The sequence below is a fragment of the Perna viridis genome, chromosome 8 (assembly GCF_037379345.1).
Source record: "Perna viridis isolate PV_CMFRI_1.1 ecotype Kerala chromosome 8, ASM3737934v1, whole genome shotgun sequence".
Classification (NCBI taxonomy): domain Eukaryota; kingdom Metazoa; phylum Mollusca; class Bivalvia; order Mytilida; family Mytilidae; genus Perna; species Perna viridis.
The window spans coordinates 32,051,872-32,072,466 of NC_142452.1; the positions used below are offsets into that span (position 1 = coordinate 32,051,872).

At 31.8% G+C, this 20,595-nt stretch overlaps 2 protein-coding genes across 11 annotated transcripts in view; one reads left to right on the forward strand and one right to left on the reverse strand.

The window, feature by feature from the left end:
- Positions 1–8,097, reverse strand: part of LOC148610253 (uncharacterized) — a 44,146-nt gene extending 36,049 nt beyond the window's left edge. For 3 of the 10 annotated variants that reach the window (XM_088542548.1, XM_088542541.1, XM_088542555.1), the window contains exons 1-3: positions 8,021–8,097; positions 2,160–2,245; positions 85–232 (exon numbers count right to left, since the gene is read on the reverse strand). The gene's annotated coding sequence lies outside the window, so the exon portion shown is untranslated. Of the gene's footprint in view, positions 1–84; positions 233–2,159; positions 2,246–5,819; positions 5,929–8,020 lie in introns of those variants that run through there. The other 7 variants (XM_088542551.1, XM_088542546.1, XM_088542550.1 and 4 more) reach the window with 5 other exon arrangements.
- LOC148610254 (RING finger protein 141-like) lies at positions 8,085–20,202 on the forward strand. The gene is made up of 6 exons (XM_088542562.1): positions 8,085–8,183; positions 10,368–10,588; positions 11,457–11,565; positions 11,999–12,156; positions 13,216–13,329; positions 14,999–20,202. Exons 2-6 carry the CDS (start codon positions 10,455–10,457, stop codon positions 15,147–15,149), a joined length of 666 nt encoding a protein of 221 aa, XP_088398688.1. The 5' UTR covers positions 8,085–8,183; positions 10,368–10,454; the 3' UTR covers positions 15,150–20,202.
- Positions 20,203–20,595: the final 393 nt, after the last annotated feature.

A 20,595-nucleotide genomic window follows, 5' to 3' on the forward strand; every position in this document is an offset into this window, starting at 1 on the left:
TGAATTTTAAAACAACTTAAAAAAACATATACATGTATCTATAATCTCTCTCCTGTCCTACATGTACATATCAAATCCTCCTACCTTAATTTTGGCCTGCAGATGGAACAAATGACTGGTCAAAGTAATATAATCCACCATAAAACAATTTGAGAGTCCACTCATGGGCAATTTATATAGACTACCTCCACTGTGTCAAAATCACTGTTTAAATAAACAGGTATAAAGTGACCTAAATAGAGGATAAACTATGTCAGATGTATTATTACCTTGATAATAAAATAGGTAATACTCTTGAACATTTGTGTCTACTTTACAATATTATTTATAGCACTTTCCACAATGTGTGTTATTCTTATACAATATACACTGACTATAAATAGTTCAGTGTCAGAACCAGAAATTTCTAAAAGGAGGAGGGTTGACTGACCTTTTAGGGGGGTCTGTCTCAATGATTTGCAGGATTTTTCTACATCATCAATCAATTTTTTTAGCATAAGGGGATGAGGCAACCCCACGTCCCCCTAAATAAATTGGATTCAATGCCTATATTAATTTCCATGTAATCCCATTAGGCTTAATTAGGGTTGAAGATATCCTTAACTTGGGCAGTCTGACCAGGCATACAATGTATGTAAAATACCATCATCTTCTATTCCCCAATTTCAACATCAACTGCCCTATTGATTAGATCAGCAATCAGACCTAAGGTTATCTGAGACTTTCATTTCAACCAAACACTTAATCATATACTGTGCAAGTACTATACATTCGTGAATACCAATTTTTTGTGGATTATACTGGGAAGAAACACAGATTCTTGGATTCCTGAATTCGTGGTTTTGAGGTTTTTAATACACACATCAATATTATTCTCCTTTGTGTTGGATACCAAATTTCGTGGTTTGACCTACCCATGAAAACCATTAAAATTGGTACCCCATGAACAATAGTACATGCACAGTAAGAGACATGGACTGCATGTACATGTACAAATACACCAGTGGCAAGCCAGAGCCATTTCCTACAGTCTAGTCTTAATTTATCTAAAATGTCACATTAATGTTCTAGATTATATAATGTAATATTGTACCTTGATGTATACCTTTTACTTTTAAGTAAATGAAGAGAGTTACCTTTTATCTATTCTGTTTATAACAGTGAAAAATTGTACATTTATACCCCAGCGTGGGAAATCTTATTTAATCCCATTTTAAATGGAATATATGTAGCTAGATACCATATCATATAGAATGATTGACAACTAAACCACGAATGGTGAGATGATTGTTTAATAATGGCCTAAGGTGTTGAAAATGTCCACATTTAAATGAAAATAATTCTACTATGTTGTGTTAAAAGTATGATAAAAATATCATGTATATATTTGGACAGAAATATAATAATTACATACATGTTGTTTAAAAAGCTGACAGGAGACAGAGTCCATACCGGTATTTCTGCCATTCTTGCATTCAGGCTATCTTTCTATGCAATTTGTTTTTTTCTTTTTATCTTTTCAATACAATAACATTACGCCATAAACAGTCATGTAAATTTGTAAACGTACTAACATGTATATGTACTCAAGGTATACATGTACATGTACGTATACTGTAAGTACTGTAAATGCAAGCAGTTTACAACCTTAAAAAGCTATCTCTGATTGAAGGTAATGTTGCACATGCAGCATGGTAATTAAATGCATACATGTACAGAACATGTACAATATAAAAAAAATTGTATCATAAAATGTTATTGGCAGACTCAAAGACGGCCCAAAGCTTGCAAGACAGGCCACTTTATACAATTGCAAATTGTTCCATTCTACATAATTTAGTATGAACAAAAGATAAAAAACACTCAGAAAAAATATAGTTCAATGTTATCATGCAAACTGGTCATTTAGTATCAAATCAATAAAATAAGTGAAAATTGTGATCTTTCAACATTTTTCTTTAGGCAAAAACTTTAGCCCAATTTGTTAATCTCAGGGTCTGCCATTGTCCTTGAAAACAAAATTAAATATCAATACATACAATCAGACTTTTGTCATATTACATGAATATCCGAAGTATACTCTGTACAAGTATCAATGTTCCACATGCAAGATTGACATATATACATGTATTTTGGTATTTAAGTTATCGATCACATACCTTGAAAAATTCCAGGATTGCCACTGATCTGCTTAAGAATTTCTTCACGTTCCAAAAGTGGTTAGCCAAAATGTGGTAACCCAAATCTGAAAGAATCACAAAAGATATTCAACAAAAGTGAAAAATAAACCACTAGGACCATTCTATTAAACAAATAATCTCTTACTTAACTGATTACTTGATCTTACAACTTAATTTTTTGAATTATTGCATAATAGAAAAAGTGTTAATTCAATTTACAAATGTATATCACCTATTGGTCGGCATTAAGTCAAGTTCTCGTGTATTGAAAGATCATAATCTAATTACTGTAATCGAATTAAAATTCTCATTGTATTTACTTCCATAAAGGAAAAATATTTTGCAATTATTTGGAATTAAAGTTTTAAGGCTAAATCAGGTATTACATACAGCATGGTAAGACTAAAAGTAAAAATAGAGTGACTATTTTGAATATTACACCATTGGTGAGACATTAAAAACTAAGGAGTAAAATATAAATGAATAAAATTCAAACAATATTTCTCTTCAAACAGTACCTAATGCAACATAGCGTAAAATAGAGAAGTACCTGTATACAAATATTGCCTATCATTATCAACCATTCATTTTATAAATAATATAGCAAAAAATTTCAGTATTAATTTTACTTTTATACAGATAGGTTTTTTAGGACGCTTACCATACCGGTGCACCTTGTCAATGCTCCCAGTTTTTAGTGGAGTTCGAGTTGCTCATTTGCTTTTGTTACTTTGTATGTATGATTTTAGTTACTTAATGTTCTTTGTTGTGTATGCCTGTTTTCCATATCTGGTCTTTGTCTCTGGATTACATTCTTCTGATTACAGCTATAACCTTGGTTCCCTTGATTACTCTTTATATTAAACCTGTTATAAAATCCACTCAGGCTTAATAAAAAAAAATGTTTTTTTAGATTAACATCCTAAAAAAATATTAGGTGGGGTAGTAGAATTATTTTCCATTAATTTAATGGGATGCCGTCCATGACTTTAATAGTGCTTGTTGTAAAATGACAAAAAAAATGTTAGGGTAGGCACAAAAAATATAAGGTAGGGTTGGACTTCCCTTAACAAAATAGTTTCTGTAAGCCTTAAATAAACAATTGCTTAATTGAAATAATCAAATAGCATTCAACCATAATTTTAACAATAATGTAAAAAGTGTATTTGAAGTGTACATCTCCTTTTTTAAGAATGGGTGCCCTTCTACCTTAATTTTCATTGAATAAGATAAATGTATACATTGTACATGTAAAAATGTACATGTAGCACATAAAGTTATTTATGTATAGTATAAGAGCACATTAGGATATTGAAAATCTTCTCTCAATTTATTTCTCCCAAATACTTGATCATAAAATACTTTGTGAGTAAACTGTGACACTAAACAATGCACCAGTACACATTATGATAAGTACATGTATGTACTGCAGAAGAATTTAAAGGACTAAATGAGATAAAGTTGCATGTTACTCTGACCTCTCTCAAGAAAAAAACTTGTCAGAATTCAAATTCTTAGATACTTTTTTTAAAGTTACCCTCAGTATATACATGTATGTACATGTACAATTCTAAGTCCACAATATGTTCTGCATTCATCAATGTTTATAATTTAAATTGTATAAATTTTACTATAATACAAATGTATGCATAAAATAACTGCTATAATAATTTGCTTGATAATTGAGTGCTAAATAGCACAGCGCAAACAAGTCAATAAAGGCAGGTTGAAAGGATAGATATAAGTCATAAAACTCTATCCTGATTTATCTCCCCTGGCCAAGTTTATGAATTTATAGGAAGTTCTTTTTTTTTTTAGTTCTGTACTCCTGGAAATTCTATAATAATTTGCTTGATAATTAAGTGCAAAATAGCACAGTATCATCATGTTAATATAGGTAGGTTGAAAGAATAGATATAAGTCATAAAACTCAATCCTGACTTATTTCCCCTGGCCAAGTTTATAAATTAATAAAAGTTATTACTCCTGGAATTTCTTTCAGTAAGCATTCTCTACTATTAAATTCTTCAAAAGCCTAGAGAGCTCTACTATATATATATATATATATGCCACAAAATCACTGTGCTTTTTCTATTTCATAACAATTAACATGGGTTCCTTCAATATACAGAATACAATGCATTATTTTGATTATACAAGTACATGTATACTATACATGTCCTTAATTCTAACCAAAAACAATATCAACAAGTTAGAAAAGCATTTAGGATTACATACATATACATGTATATATAATGATGACAAAACTAACAGATATGATATAATTAATAATTGCATATATTGATAACATCATAAAGGGAGATGACTAAAAAAATATGTCAAAGTGTATTATACAGGTACATGTCGGTGTAAGAAGTAAAAAAAGTTGTAGTACATGTACATGTATCATGAGCTAGATCAAGCTTTTTTAATTGTCGTTAATCAAGGTACCAAAAAAAAATTTGAATACACACATGTACATGTATGTTGTGAGATGTAGCAATTGAATCGTACATGTACAGTGCATCCACAATACATGTACTGTTATATTGTCACCTTAGGGACCAGGCCAAATTTTGGAGATGTGGAGAATGGTGCTAGATCAAGGAATACATGTATTTATATATAAACTATAGTAATTTTGGACAAAAGGGATCTGGGACAAGTGTGGCGATAAGTGAGACAGTATAGGGAGGGTACACTGTACATGTAACTTACATGTATATAATACATTTGTATATATACATGTAATCTTTGAATGTACAAGTTCAACAAGTACATGTATATTGTATATTGTCCTAGTAACTACTGGTACAATAACATGTACATGTATGTACAGAGAACTCGCTTGAACAAAGTGGTGGGAGCTCTGAGTGCCCTAGTTTGTAATTTCAAGATGCCAAAATGACATTTCAATAAACAGTGTCACTGACAATCCATCCCTAAATGAATTTAATTAAACATTGCAAATAAGTAAACTTCCTTCAAGGGGCATATAAATGGGCAATGTATACTACATGTACTTGCAATGAATATAAAAAAATTAGCAATGCTTAGCCAGGGCATTAAAAGGGAAAGTGCCCTGCACCTGTGCCCTTCCGATGTTCAGATTCTAGCTAGGACACATATAGTTTCATCACCTACTATTGGGTTAGGTTTATTAAGGTATAGACAGTACCTGGTTGACTTGACCTGCATAGTGTTTAGTTAAGAACAATTTAAAGTGTCATCACTTTAAATATGAATATGAACAAGACTTCTTTTGACTTTTAAGTGTAAATATTTAAACACTTGTACTTCCACCCAAAAATAAACAATCGGACAACAGAAGGCTATAAAATTCATTGTGTGTATAATTGGTTTAAGTATATTTTTGAAGAAGATTAAAGATTTAAGAGGCAGGGCACAAGGATTAATACATTGGAATGTGTTTGAAAGATTAATAACAACTACTATAACAAATCAAAGTGTTTGATTTGATGCCAGATTTAATATAATGTACATGTATGCCTGGTATATGTATTTCAATGAAATCGTTTTTTTAATCATTTACTGAGTAAACATGTATATTGTTGCCTACAGACAGTTTGTCAAGGGTGTGGCACATTTTGCCTGTCTTTTAAGCCCCTTGTCTATTACCTTAAACAGCTGTTAATTCTTACATGATTCACATGTACATGCCTTCAAATTTGATGTTATATCATGCTAAAGTACCATTGTATGAAGTGGATGATACCCACAGATCTGTTTTCAAAAGCTGCAAGGAAAACTAAGTAAATGTACTAATTAGCTACATTTGTACTTTCAACATTGTGATATGAATATGTAATTCAAAAATGCTTATAGTGTTCCACCTGGCTTAAAATATATCAGCATCTTTCCTTTCTCTTGATGAGCCCTTCCATAGATAAACAGTAAAAACAATTTACATATATAACTGTCTATTTTACCTGAAATCGATGGTAAAGGAAAACTATTGACCAAACTTTACGACATGACATGAATGACTTTTCATTCAGAATTGTCAACTTTCCTTTCATCCGTGGCAACATCCCTTTGGCTCCTGGGTATGGAGTGTTCATATCACAACTCATACGTTATGCCAGAGCTTGCCGAAACTATGCAGACTTTTTGTATCGCGCTAGAACTCTAACAAATAGGCTTCTGGAACAGGGTTATGTTGCTACAAGATTGAAGTCATCACTACAGAAGTTTTATGGTCGTCATCATGAACTCGTGGATCATTATGGTGTATACATCAGCACCATGAAAACTGATTTATTCAACGGGTCATAGTTTTCCTTTCCTCGTTTGTCAACCCCGGACTTGACTTTTTATGAGCAACTCGGCGGGTGTTTCTAGAAAAGCAGAGAACGCTTACCATACCGGTGCACCTGGTCCATGCTCCCAGTTTTTAGTGGAGTCCGAGTTGCTCATTTACTTTTGTTACTTTGTATGTATGATTTTAGTTACTTTATGTTCTTTGTTGTGTATGTCTGTTTTCCATGTCTGGTCTTTGTCCCTGGATTACATTCTTTTGATTACCGCTTTAATTTTGGTTCCCTTGATTACTCTTACCACATCTTAAAACCTCTGTTTTCAGTCCTACATACATTGAAATGCTTGTTTGAACCAAGAATAGCATCTATAAGCATTATCTTACCCACAGACCAGTATACATGAACATGCATTTAAGTACCAATCCATATAAAATTTAGACACTGCCTAATGTACTAGTGATTCATGGTGGAGAAAAACCCAAGCAAACAAATGATACTTTTTGGTATACATATACTTTTGAATAATATTAGTCCTAAATACTATAGTACACCCAGAGAGGGAGGGTTCTCTTACTTTTATTTTGGTGTCCAGTGGATCACAGAGTTTTAGAGTCCACCCCTAAAATCCCCCTAGTGATTTCTCTCATCTGGAATATTTCGGAGTCACTCCAAGTATTTCATTCCCTTGTGTATTGTAATCATGTTCAACTGACAGGTACAAATGTATGACGGGATGTATGTGGTATATTCAGATCTGTACTTTTGAGAAAACCACACATTAATCTCCAATCAGTTAATAAATCATCAATGATAAAAAAAAAAATGAACTAAGAACAGTAACTCTTGCAAAGTGCAAATTTCATACACAATCTATATGATTTTTTTCTCAAAAGTGCAAGAACAAAAGACACTCTAACCAAGACAAGTTTTGTGGTCTGTTACCATTACTGAATTCGGAATTGAAGTAAATTTTACCTTGTTACCCTGCAACGTTCCTCCTCTTTTTTATTTGGATATTGGTATGTCAACATATCAATATTCAAATAAAAAAAGGGAAGGGTTGCAAGGTCGTAAGAAATTCAGATTACATGTTTGTGTTTATTCTAAAAATTTGTAAGCAGTAAACTACAAAAAAAAATTATTTAAATTATTTAACTTATCCTGTTAGTATATTAAATCTGAAGGACTGAGGTGAACCACCTGTGTGTGATAATTAACTGTACAGGTAAAACCACCAGTAGGACTTGGTATCCGATCGGTTGGTTATTTCCTGTTGTATATTGGATGCATGTGATGCTGGATGATGGGGTTCCTGTTAATCAGGGGTCAATAAACAATGAACACCTGGCATTGAATGCCAGGTTTTCATCAAACTATTCTACGAGAACAGTGTAGAACTAGAACTTAGTAGAAGACGTCGAATTCATTTTCGTAACTAAATGACTAAAATAGTTTGTTCTTTTAGTGTACACAATGTACTTTCTAACATACAGTCTTACTTATGTGTATTATATAACCAAAATAATTTTTGAATCTAACAAAACGAATTTTATTACTCACCTGACAAAAATAATCTCACTGGATGTAAACAAGACAGGTAATTCTATTTCCGCATGTGTACACTGTTTTTGATGACGTAGTACACACAAGGTTGTGCTGGAGATCATTTGACAGAAGGCAAAAACTAGACTTAATGCTGATATTTTGTTTTAAATATATCAATGTAAGGTTATATCTTTAAAAAATGGAATTTTGATAATGCTGCAGTTAATATTTTCCGAAACAGGATTTGTGTTTCATGTTCTGGAATCGTAATTTCCAGCCCAAATTAGTACATAACCACTGGCACTACACACTACTCACTAGCCCTTCTAACCCCTTTTGGGATTCAGTGTCCGGAACTGTTTTCTGATTTAGTGTACGGCAAAATCAGAAAACAGCCCCGGACACTGAATCTCTATACTCGGCGTCACATAAATAACATACTGTTAAAATTTGAATAAAAATATTTTCTACGACTTTATTGACACCAACCGTCGTTTAAATTGTCTTAAATGACTTGCTCATTCGTTTAGCCAAACAGCTTCTCAAAAACAAGTCGCTTATTAGCTTAAATCATGCGTAACAAATCCTTACGGGAAAATCCCATACTAATTTCCGCCATGTTGGTTTTTACAGGACGATTTGTTTACAAACGAAGTTCGTAAGTTCCTGTCGAACTCCGGTGACAATCGTCTGCTTAATCAACTTCTCGGTATTGTACGTTGTTCGCGTAAAATAAATCCGAGATATCCGAAATAACGCCGAAGTGCATTCTGGGTTCTTCGGTTTTTGGACAAACCATTTAAACGTAAACAACATCTCCTAGCAACCCGATCACTGTAAACATGGCTGACTTTTTACAATGTAAATATTGGCACCTAGAATTAAAATCTGACCGGAATTTAACGATTCAATGTTTAGGGAGAAGCCGTTTGGCTAAACGAATGAGCAAGTCATTTAAGACAATTTAAACGACGGTAGGTGTCAATAAAGTCGTAGAAAATATTTTTATTCAAATTTTAACAGTATGTTATTTATGTGACGCCGACTATAATGGACTTACTATCCCTACTTACTCTGTCCAAGTCTAGCTAGAAATGTTGATTTGGGCTATACATGAAACTCATTTAGAAATTAGTTAACTTGTAAAGGATATTTTTTGGAAATGTTGTACTGATTGCTGAAAGTTTTTTGTACAGTCCTCACTATTTAATTTATACCAAAATAATCATGACCTGCTGAGACATTTTTTTAATCTGTCATAAAGGCGAGAAAGCAAAATAACAATTAGACTAGGAAGAAAGCACATATATTTAGACTGTGACATTGACTGAGGCATTTTTTTTTAAATGTGATGTTCACGCCACAATGACTTGGAGCAGACACCAATGCTAAATGTAAATTAGCTGCCTTAGCATAATTATGGGGTTCATGTCAATACTTCACAGAAAAATAAATAGTTTTCAAAGGTCTTTTGTTGAGTTTCTATAATGCATATTTTGCTTTCAAAAATGAGTTCTCATACATGTACAAAGATTTTCATTGAGGAATGCTATTCTGGTGAGCAGTTTGGCAAGAATTGCCTCTGTCTTGAAAATGGCAAGATCTACTCTCTGACCAGTTGAGCCCTAAGAGAGTTCCTAAATATACATCCATTACTTGATTTTGCCCATTTTGCCCTGTCAATATTTTGTATATAAAATGTACTAGATTTACAATGTACAATATAAAACAGATCTATAATTATGATAATACAATATGTTTAAATAAAATTTAATTTCAATATGATTTTAATAATTACTTTTCTATAATTTAAGTGAAATTAATGAAAAGAGCAACTAACTTTTCTTGAGCAATTGGCTGGTTCGATGTGCCATTGAGGGATGAATTAACAACAGGGGACAGATTTACTTTGGTTGGATTGGCAATGGGACTTAACTGGCCAGAAATTTGATAGATTGTCTGTAGTATTCCCTCATATTCCAGATAAATGTAAATCTTGACATGTGCTGGGATTTTTTTATTTGTTGCCTTTGGCAGCAAAGCAGAATAGTTATTATTTGATCTAATCATGTATTGCATGATTTAAAAATGTTTTTCAGCATAATCTGTGGTCTAAATACATGTATGTCCAAAGATGATTTAATTTGGAGACTTTTTGTGCATTTGTTTTTTCACCTATAGCACCCTTATCATGCTTATGAAACAACATATTAACATTATGTCTTAGATTTTACACTTCAGCAATGTTATACAATTGCAACAGTTTTTCAGTTTTTTTTATTTTCTGATTTTTAAAAACTCTTTTTGAAGAATTGTATAACTATATCTTATGGTGAATTTGAAATTGTGTTTTTATTTGCAGTGACTGCCAAACATTTTATTCTTAACATGTGCATGCATACACAAAGAAGATTGTTTTCATGAGACAAGAGTGGACGTATTATGTAGAATGGGACAGGGGCATAGTTTACCAGATCCCGAAAGAATATTTAAAAGGCTGCACTCACATATAGGAATCATAAAAAGAATTGCTCATTTGTCATATGATGATTTTCTTAAATCTGTTCTTGAACTTAATGAAATGTAAGTTTATTCAACAATTTTTTGTAGCGTATGTTGTTAATTTTGTTAAAATTTCCAAACTAATTACATGTACTATTTGTTGTTATAGCCTTATAAAAATGTGTATATATACATGTGCATGTAACTTCCTCACTGAAACATATGTGTCTGAAATATTTATAACCATACAATAAGAAGCCTGCATTTACCTTTTTAAACATCATTTTATAGACAACTTGTATTTTGTTATCAAATACAAACTAAACATAAAGGTACGTGTATTTCTGGAATATTTCTAGTAGAAATTGGTAATTGAACAATGATGCTCTTTGAAGACAAATTATTGATGTTTAAAGAGTACTTTTATTGATTTTATCAGAAAAGGATCGCATTGTTCAAAACATAAGAATCACTCAGGGTCCAGCGGCATTGCAGCCCAAAATTGATTGACACTGCAGAATGAGTAAAACATCATGTTTGTACAGTTTTTAATAGAATTTTAGGTATTACATGCCATACCAATGAAAATTATTGGTATTGCTCTAGCAGTACCTGCCATACTAGGCACTTCTCCCCTGTAATCACAGTATAAATAAAAACTATGAGATTATTTCGAGTAAATTGATTACTGCCATTCAGTTTAAGGGGCTTTAGAATTAATTCACTATTTGTATATTATATTCATGTTCAATTTATCTTCCATTTTATGTTCATCATCTGAATATAACTGAAATATTGCTGCTCAGGCCTTAAACCCTAACAAGCAATCATTCATGTATACTTATTAATAAAAGGTAAACTAAAATAATCATGTAGAAATGGAGAATGGTTTTGTTACATATAAATCATGTACACTTGTTTTAAGATCAATGATTTGTTATTTTGATAGAACCTCATCATTTAGTGACCAGCGAGGGAAACAGTTAAAATTTAGTGTACAGGAAGGATCTGACTCCTCGGTGTTTTGGAAAACTACCGTCAGGATATGCTGTAAAAAGGTGTGTAAATTTACATTTTCGTCACCAAAAAAATCAAATTATACCAAATAGAATGGTATGTTAGAGGGATAATTTTTACAAATTAAAAATAGAGCACAAAAATGTAGAGACAGCTTGAGACAGAATTATTCAGTGCCTATGATTTGCATAAAATAATATTTTTTTTCAAATTTTTATTGATTGGATGCATTTAACTCTGCCATCACTGCTTTTCAGCAACAAATATTCAGGAAGGTCTCTAGTTAATTATTTTAACCACTTGTAGCCCTTCAGACTACTTACTGCTTAAAAATTAATGTCAACCACTTTGAAAACTGCATCAAGTCATTTTGGCATTGAAATGTTGAAAAGCATATTTCAACCTAAAATAAAGGTGTGTACTGGTATATAATTACTTATCATCAAGCTTTAACACCCAATTATTTATTTTCAGATACTGGCCAGTAGAAACCAAGTTCTTTCAACTAGACTGCTGAATCTAAAGCAATACATTGAGATATATAAAGAAATAACAGACCAGGTTTCTGCCTTACCCACAGATACTGGGAGCAGGGAGAGGGTGGATATCTGTGCTTCTGTCATATTTGAACAGTAACTACCATTAATTTGATATAATTAATCAATTTGTACATACATTCATTGGCAGGAATACTATGTAGTACCAATTTTGGTAGTGTTTGTAGTTTGGACAAACCATGTATTCTACCATGAAAGTACTTTTATTCGTGGCCATGTGTACCAATTTGTGGTTTAGGGGAAAATGTTAGTTCATCGATTCGTGGATTTGTAGATTTAACCACTCCTGTCTGTCTTACATAAATATTGTAAATTTATTATATAGGTAGCAGTGATTTACCAAATGTTCCCAGTGTATTTTTTTTCGGTACTTCACACTGAGAAATAAATTCAGTAATTTCACTGTCACCCTTTCTCCCGCCAAAACGTCACCACACGATTCTCCCGCCAAAACGTCACTACACGAATATCAATCCACCGTTCACAAAATTTTAAATTTATGTTGAAAATAACAATAAATAATGGAAGAAATCTATATATAATAAATAGGATAATCAATTGATTATCGTGAATAACCAAAGTATGATCACTTGTGCCAAAACACAACTTTTGATCAAATTTTGATTATTCACTCCTTCCAATTAATTATCCTATTATTCCTGTTTGTTGAGGAACCAATTTTGATGGTTAACCAATTTCAAGAAAACCATGAAATTTGATACTCCATATACAATGATATTATTGGTAATTGAAATTCCTATGAAAAGCATATTTCTTTTGAAAATGAAGAGTTTATATTGAAATCTGTGAATTTAGAACTTCATGAACTAACAGAAATTCAACAAACCATGAAATATGATACTAACAAATAGGAACTACCTGTATAACTCATACATTTAAGTTACATAGGGTGTAATGTTTCTGGGTTGACAGTCTGGCAGTCCTTGTTTTGTCATCATAGCTCTTTTGAAACTATTGACAGAATTTAAAGAAACTTGGTATGTACATGTAAAGAGGACACAACTGTAGATGTTAATTTTACCTTATAATTTTCGTTCTTCCAATTTTGTGAAAAATATGGGTTTTTTTTAATATTATGTAATTTTATCATGAAACTTTGATCCCATTTTTTAGATCGGCTTTAAGGTCTCTTGATGATGAAGAGGAGTGTTGTATCTGTATGGAACACAAGGCTGAGCTGATATTACCTTGTACACATAGATTTTGTGAAGGCTGCATACAGGAATGGTAAAGTTTCAATTATTTATGCATCAATATGTGTAAAAACCAAACTCGCTAGAGATGAAAAAATGGTAACATCTTTTATTAGCTCACCTGGCCAAGTGAGGTTATGTCATCACTTGGCGTCAGTTGTCATCATCATCATAATGGGCAATTTTTCAAAAATCCTCTTCTCTGAAACTACTAGACCGTTAGGATGCAAACTTTGCATGATTGTTCCGTAGAGTATTGTGCATAAAATGATTGTTGGGATTTATAATCTCTGAAGAAACATGACCACCGTTACTAAAATAGAACATAGGGATCTGAAGGCATTTTTTTGCAAATAACTCAAAATCTGTTGTCATTAGCGAAATTCTGGCAGAGTAGTATTATTCAGCAATAGATCAAGCGACAGACCTATGCCAAAATTTTCAAATCAATTTGTCGATTGATGTAGGAGTTATGGCCCCTGAAACAGCTTTTTTTTGCATTTTTTGCATGTACAACTTTGAAAATCTTCTTCTCAAAAACAATTTTACGGAATTCAATGAAAGTTGGCATAATAGTTCCTTAGGGTATCCCACACAAAATGACCATTGGGATTTTTGATCCTTGAAAAAAACTTTGCCCCTGTTTCTAAAATAGAACATAGGGGTTAGAAGGCAGCTCTTTGCAAATAACTCAAAAGTTGTTGCCTTTTGCAAAATTCTGTTAGAGTAATATTGTTCAGCATCATGATGTGGACCTATTCCGAATATTTTCAAAACAATTTATCTTTTGATGCAGGATTTACGGCCCCTGAACTGTTGTTTTGGGATTTTTTATCTGTGAACATGGCCGCTGTTACTAAAAATAGAACAAAGGGGTTGGAAGGCAGTATTTGCAATTAACTCAAGAATCATTACCTTCAGCGAAATTCTGTCTGGATTATATTATTTAACATAATGAGATGGATGTACGCAGAAATGTTCAAAACAATTCCTCCACCGATGTTGGAGTTATAATCCCTGAAGCATTTTTTTTTTCACATGTACGCCTTTGAAAATCTTTTCCTCTAATACCATTTTAGACCATTCAATGAAAATAAGCATATTGGTTCTTTAGTGTGTTGTGCTAGAAATGACTTATGATTTTTAATCTGTGAATAGATATGGTGCCTATACTAAAAACAGAACATAGGGGTCGGAGGACAATTTTTTTTAAATAATTCAAAAACTGTTGGCTTTAGCAAAATTCTGGTTCAGGTAATAAAAATGCTATTAAAAGCATTTCCTGTTTTTGACAATTCAGTTAATTGTAACTTAGCCTTTCTCATTCCTCAAGTTTTACAAATAAGCAAATGTTAACCAGGTGACCGATTCAGGTTCTCTTGAGCCTCTACTTTTCATATATGGTACATATAGATTCTCAATCCATATATTCATGAGTTAAAAGTATTTCTCCATTCTCTATCAAAAAAATTATAGATTTTGTATTTACAATCTTCTGTGAGCATGTTAAAATCTTAATATTTAAAACCAAAATGGGCTGAGGGAGAATTGGTTTCTCCCATAGAAATCCATAGAAAACTGAAATGTGAGAGGCAAGAAATCTCTCAAAGAAAGTATATCACAGTCCAGGTGTTAAAAAGTCATGTCCATTGTAAGTCACCTGCTTAGAATTGGAGAAATTAGTGTGATTTTTATTGTTACAGGAATGTCTCGAGTAAAACCTGCCCAATATGTCGAGAGAGAGTCAATAGTGTTGAAGATACGTGGGTAATGACAGAGAAACCTGACACTCGAGAATATGAAAAAGACGTGAAAGGTTACTTAGTTAGTCTTGCTGACCGGAAAGACCCTTGATTGGTTGTACAGCAGTTTTTTTTTTTATGCTGAATTTATTAGTATGGAAAAATATACTACTGTTTGCTCAACATAGTTACCTCCCTTCAGATAGTAAACAAATAGAATCCAGTAAAGCTAATTCAGTCTTATGTGAGCATGGTGTATGTTTTTCTTCCTTCTCCATTTGACTGATTTGTTTTCTATTAAAGTGTTATTCTCTGTAAGAGTCGGGCAGTGGGTGAATCATGGTGGGAAAAAAAAACAACTCTTTCCATAAAAACTTATTCCAAATGCTTTCGGAAATGCAGAAATGGCATTCGTTTTTTTTAGTGTCAGTAATTTGAAGTATAATTTATATGATATGCTTTACGATTTTGTCATCAAAGATAGATAACTCAAAGGCATTAATAGTTTCAATTTAGCAGAAGAAAGTGTTATTATGTATGTACCAAAAACAAATCTTTTCTGAGTTATATTTATATAAACATGTATAAATCAATTTAAGATTCTTTGATTTTTTTTTGTCTTCTTATGTTTGACTATTTTTTAGCTTGTGTAAATTAATCTGATTTGGCATGGTCACCTGCAGATTGACTTGACTAGAGAACTCCTTCATCCTAAGGGTTCAAATTAGTATGGGTCTGTAGTCCCTGGCTATTTCAAAAAATCATTTGCCTAATTCCTTGACCTGCATTCTTTTACAATGACATATAATTTGTCACTATTGGTTTCCCCATAGTTGAACATTGGTGTGAAACTTCGAAAAAATCCAGGACCTTTTTTCATTGAATGTAGATTTAAACCTTTACAGACATAGGTACACTAGACAATATGACTATGTAGTGAAGATTGATATACTTTGTAGAACCACTGTCAAAAGTTATTTGTTTTTATTTGGTCATTCAAAATGGATATTTAAAACAAATCATGGATCCTGATTATTTAGATCAACTACATGCAGTTTACACATTTCCAATCAACATTGTATATCCATGCATTTCAATGGACTAAAGATATGCATATATAAAGGTTATAGGGTATGTAAGTCTCGTCACGTGACTGTGTGGTTTCGTAAGAATGGGTCCTAGTCTACTATTCAAATGTATGGGGATTCGTCATTAACATAGCATTGAGTTCAATATTAAAAGCGAAGTATCATTTTTGGGTAAAAATACTGATTAAAAATGACAATTGTCAAGTTCTAACAGATAAAAATGTTTAGAATAGCATAAAACAGAAGATTTTGCATTGTGAAGGAGCGTTTGAATTACCCGGAAGTACACACTAAAATGCATATCGGTCTTTGGATTTCAATACGTTCTAAACTGGAAATTCCGGAAGGGAAACTGAAACTAGAACGAGACTTACAAACCCTATTAAGGGTCACCCAGTCTTCCAAAATAGTTCTAATATTGAAAGGTTAATATCATATTGTGTCAGATCTAAAAATAGTGCCAATTATAAAAGGCTTTTAATGAAAATAATTACACATAATCATATTTTTTGCATTCTTTCTGTGAAGAAAATACTTAATATTTACTTGCGAACTTTTTTAGTACATGTAGTGGATTACAGTCATGTACAATTTGAAGTAGATTTGAATGAATTTTGATTTTGTAGCTAATTGCACTGTAAATTTAAGTACCATTCTGTGTATGAATCAGGCAATGAATGGCACATCATTTATCTCAATTTGGTATATTTTGCCTCAAATATATTCAAATACATCTAGAAAACAACTGAAAAGCTATTTAAATTTATCCTGAAGTATTGGTGACATATTTTTTGACTGTTTATATATGGAAAAAGTTCGTGAAATTTTTCCTGTGATTTTTCCATAGTGCATTTCAACTAAATTTTAACTATCAATATCTTAAAAAGGCAAACTTTATAAACACTTAGACAGTAATTTCTTGATGTTATGAGGTATAAAGACTTGGATAATGCAATGAAATTTCTGTGTATTTTTACTTCATGTGCCACACCTTAAACACATTTTGCCTGATTCTTAGATGGAGAAGTACTTAACTATGCTTATATTGACAATCCAGTCAAAGAATTAGCAATAACGGTAGTTTGTATATACCAGTACCTTATTTTTTTACATTCAATCTCTGCTTGAAGGTTTCGGGAGTTAAAAATGCTTTATTTTGATATTTTTAAACTTTATGAATTATAATTTGAAAGATATACAACTTTTAAAACATCATTCAAGGCCATATTATTACAGATTTTTACAGTGGTTGTACCTCAATGTAGAAGTGATTGTGCTAGTCACATATTTGTATACCTTAGTGGCTAGATAAAAACCATTCATAAATTTTCAATTCATATGACATATACAAAATGTACATGTACCACCGGTGAATAATCTTGGATTACCATGTACATGTATTTATTTTATTTATTCAAATAGATAGTCTTGTTTTGTGTTGTCTGTATCCACATATTAAGTGCAATATTAAAGATGCATCAGGTGTCATATTCATAAAAAAAAAAATTCTGTTGAAATATGCCTTAATTCTACAAAACTGCACTTTTGTTGTTCAATGCCATCTGATTTCCACAAACAAAATGTGTTAAATACATGAAATAGGTGTCTGTATATTTATTGTCTTGCAGGACAAAAAATTGACCTAGATAAATTTGTATGCATGTGACTTCTGGTGACCTTAATCCATGCATGTGCTGTAAGGGTCGCTTTTTTTTTAAAAACAAATCTGATTGCAAAACAAAAGTGGTTAATCAATAGCAAGGAAGACCGTCAGACTTCAGCAGTAAAAGAAAAAAGTTCAAATATAATGCAAGGATCCTTATGAAATTTACGTATTTTGATATAATGTGACACAAATATGGTCAGTAACTGTCATTATTTATTTGAAAACTAATCAAGAAATAGATGAAATGAAATGTGAACAAGACACATGCTTACCTGAGTATCCGTTATTGTTATTTTTTTTTTACCAAGGTTAAAGTAGTTTTAACCCGGGTTATTGTCCTGTCGGCAATCTTCGGAAGTAAAGGCAAAAAATAATTAGATCTGAGCTATTGTTGTTCTTTGATTGCAAAAAACGTAGTTTTTACAATATTCTGTAGGTATTATTGACATTTATTGCTGCAATTACATTACTACTAACTTGTATCATTTTATCAGCAAAATTCAGTAGAATCAAAACTGAACAAATTTGGCAGCTAATGCAGCTTTAAGTGAAGATGGAAAAATTAACATGTGCAACGTACATGTATGAAATCCCAGTTTTAATACCAGTCTGAGAATACATTTTTACAATTGCCAATATTTGTTTAGGTTTCCCTGTTGTCCATTTTTATTACTACATGATTTTAAAGGGGTAGACCTAATGTAAGGGAAGAACTCATAAAGTCTGGGATATGTTTGTATCATATTCAATTTCACCAAAGCCTTTCAAGCTTTTGTTTGAACCAGAATATAATGATTCCAAGTTGATTAAATGCTTACATGAGATTGATGTAAAATGCTGTGTCCCTTACCCTAGGTCTACCTCCTTAATAAAAACATAAAATATTAAAGTAAAATGAAATGCCAACTTCTCTCATTCTTTTTCACCATTTATGCCAAAGAACCAATAAACTAACGTGGATTGGCCTTAACTACCCTAAATTATTAATGTAAAATTGATTCTGAATGGCATATTGCATTTTTCTTTAAAGTGATGACTGCATAACAGATAACTCGGTCCCCTTTAGCACTTGTATAAGTTAGCATTTTTTTTCATGGGTTGTGTTTTTTATCTATCTAGCAGTTAGTTATTGCCCGGTAAGTTTTTATATACTAAGTGTTTTATTTGTTGCTTTCCATCTGCCTGTAAGTATTGAAGACAAAACTCCATTTTGTGTTTTTTTGTTTTTTTTTTAATTAATTTGTAATTTACCTATCTTGAAAAAATTGTTTGAATTTATGATTCTTTTAAAAGTTACCCTTAAATGTTAAAGAAGGATTTTGCCAGAAAGAACAGATATATATATATATGATATAGGCATTTTTTGTACAGGGATACCTGCCTACAGTGAAACCTTTGTGAACTGATAGATCTGTTTAGTTAATTAGACAGGTGTTCTGGTCATGCAAATTCTATAAGTATTGAAACTGATAGAAGGGACATCAGAAGATGATTGGATTAAACAGGTTACCAGTTTATCCAAGGTTCAGTTACGACAGGTTTCATTATACAAACAAAACACAAGAGTACCAGTAAGTTACTTACTTCATATTTATATTGTAAACAGAAATTTTCATGCTGTCTGTTTTTTGTGATTTAAATTTGTGATCATTCTTCAAAGTCTACTGTAATGTTTTTTGAAGAAAATATTTGATAACAGTTTAATTTTGCTTTATGAATCATGGGGCGATAGATAATAACTGAAATAAAACTGCCACGAAAATTTCACGGTATGTATGGTTGCTGTTCGGTTTTTTTTTCTGAGATGCTTTATATATGTACAGATACAATAATTCCTGAAATATTTTTTGTTTAAGGAGGTAGACATAGGGTAAGGGACACAACTCTTAAAAATCACTGGAACGTTTGTATTCAGCATTTTACATCAATCTTATGTAAGTATCCAACTTGAATTCATTTTATTCTGCTTCAAATGAAAGCTTGAGAGGCTATGGTGAAATTGAATATGATACAAACACACCAATGATTTCAGGAGATATATCCCTAACCCTAGGTCTATTTCCATAAATACCTTTTTAACCTGAAACATTTATTATTGAAGAAACTTGAACTTTATGAAAATTGCCTAGTGTTATTAATTATGAAAAAAACATGCACATGTATATTTAAATGCTAAAAATAGATGAATAAGATTACTGCTAATTTTGTATGCAGTATTTCTGATGCTGTAACTTCTAATTTTCTTTTATGAATTTAGTCTGTGTACAATATTTTGATTATATATATACAATCAAAATATTGTACAATACTATTATATATATATATATATAACTTTATTGTTGTTATGCAATTTGAAGAATATGTGTTAGTTAATGATTCTGAAATTGTTTTATAATAAAACAAACAAGTCATTTGTGTTGTTGTATTTATTCCTCCTGTCATTAGATACTAAAAACATGCCTGTTTACTTAGCAATTTGTCACCATAGGTGGGTCTAGTAATCGCTCCACTCTGTCCAGTCTGCTCTAAGGCGGACCTACTTTAGGTAAACTGTAACTTAAATAGTATTGAACCTATATTACTCAAACTTAGTGGCGTGTTTGAATTATTTTTTTCTGAGTGCTTTTCAGGTTCTTTTTATACATTAGATAACAATATATAACAATTTACAGTTATATAAGGGGCAAGACGCAACTGACCTGGGCCACCCTTGGATCCTCCTCTGAAATATCAGGTTAGTAGTGAGCTAGTTACTATGGAAGTACTGAGGATGGACTGATATTTTCTAAAAACACAAACATATT

What these genes read in the sequence shown, in the direction of transcription:
- LOC148610254 (XM_088542562.1), top strand. Translation starts at nt 10,455, where the DNA reads ATGGGACAGGGGCATAGTTTACCAGATCCCGAAAGAATATTTAAAAGG. An exon ending in GTTCTTGAACTTAATGAAAT is followed by an intron (nt 10,589 to 11,456) that starts GTAAGTTTATTC and finishes TTATTTTGATAG; the next exon opens with AACCTCATCATTTAGTGACC. An exon ending in TCAGGATATGCTGTAAAAAG is followed by an intron (nt 11,566 to 11,998) that starts GTGTGTAAATTT and finishes ATTTATTTTCAG; the next exon opens with ATACTGGCCAGTAGAAACCA.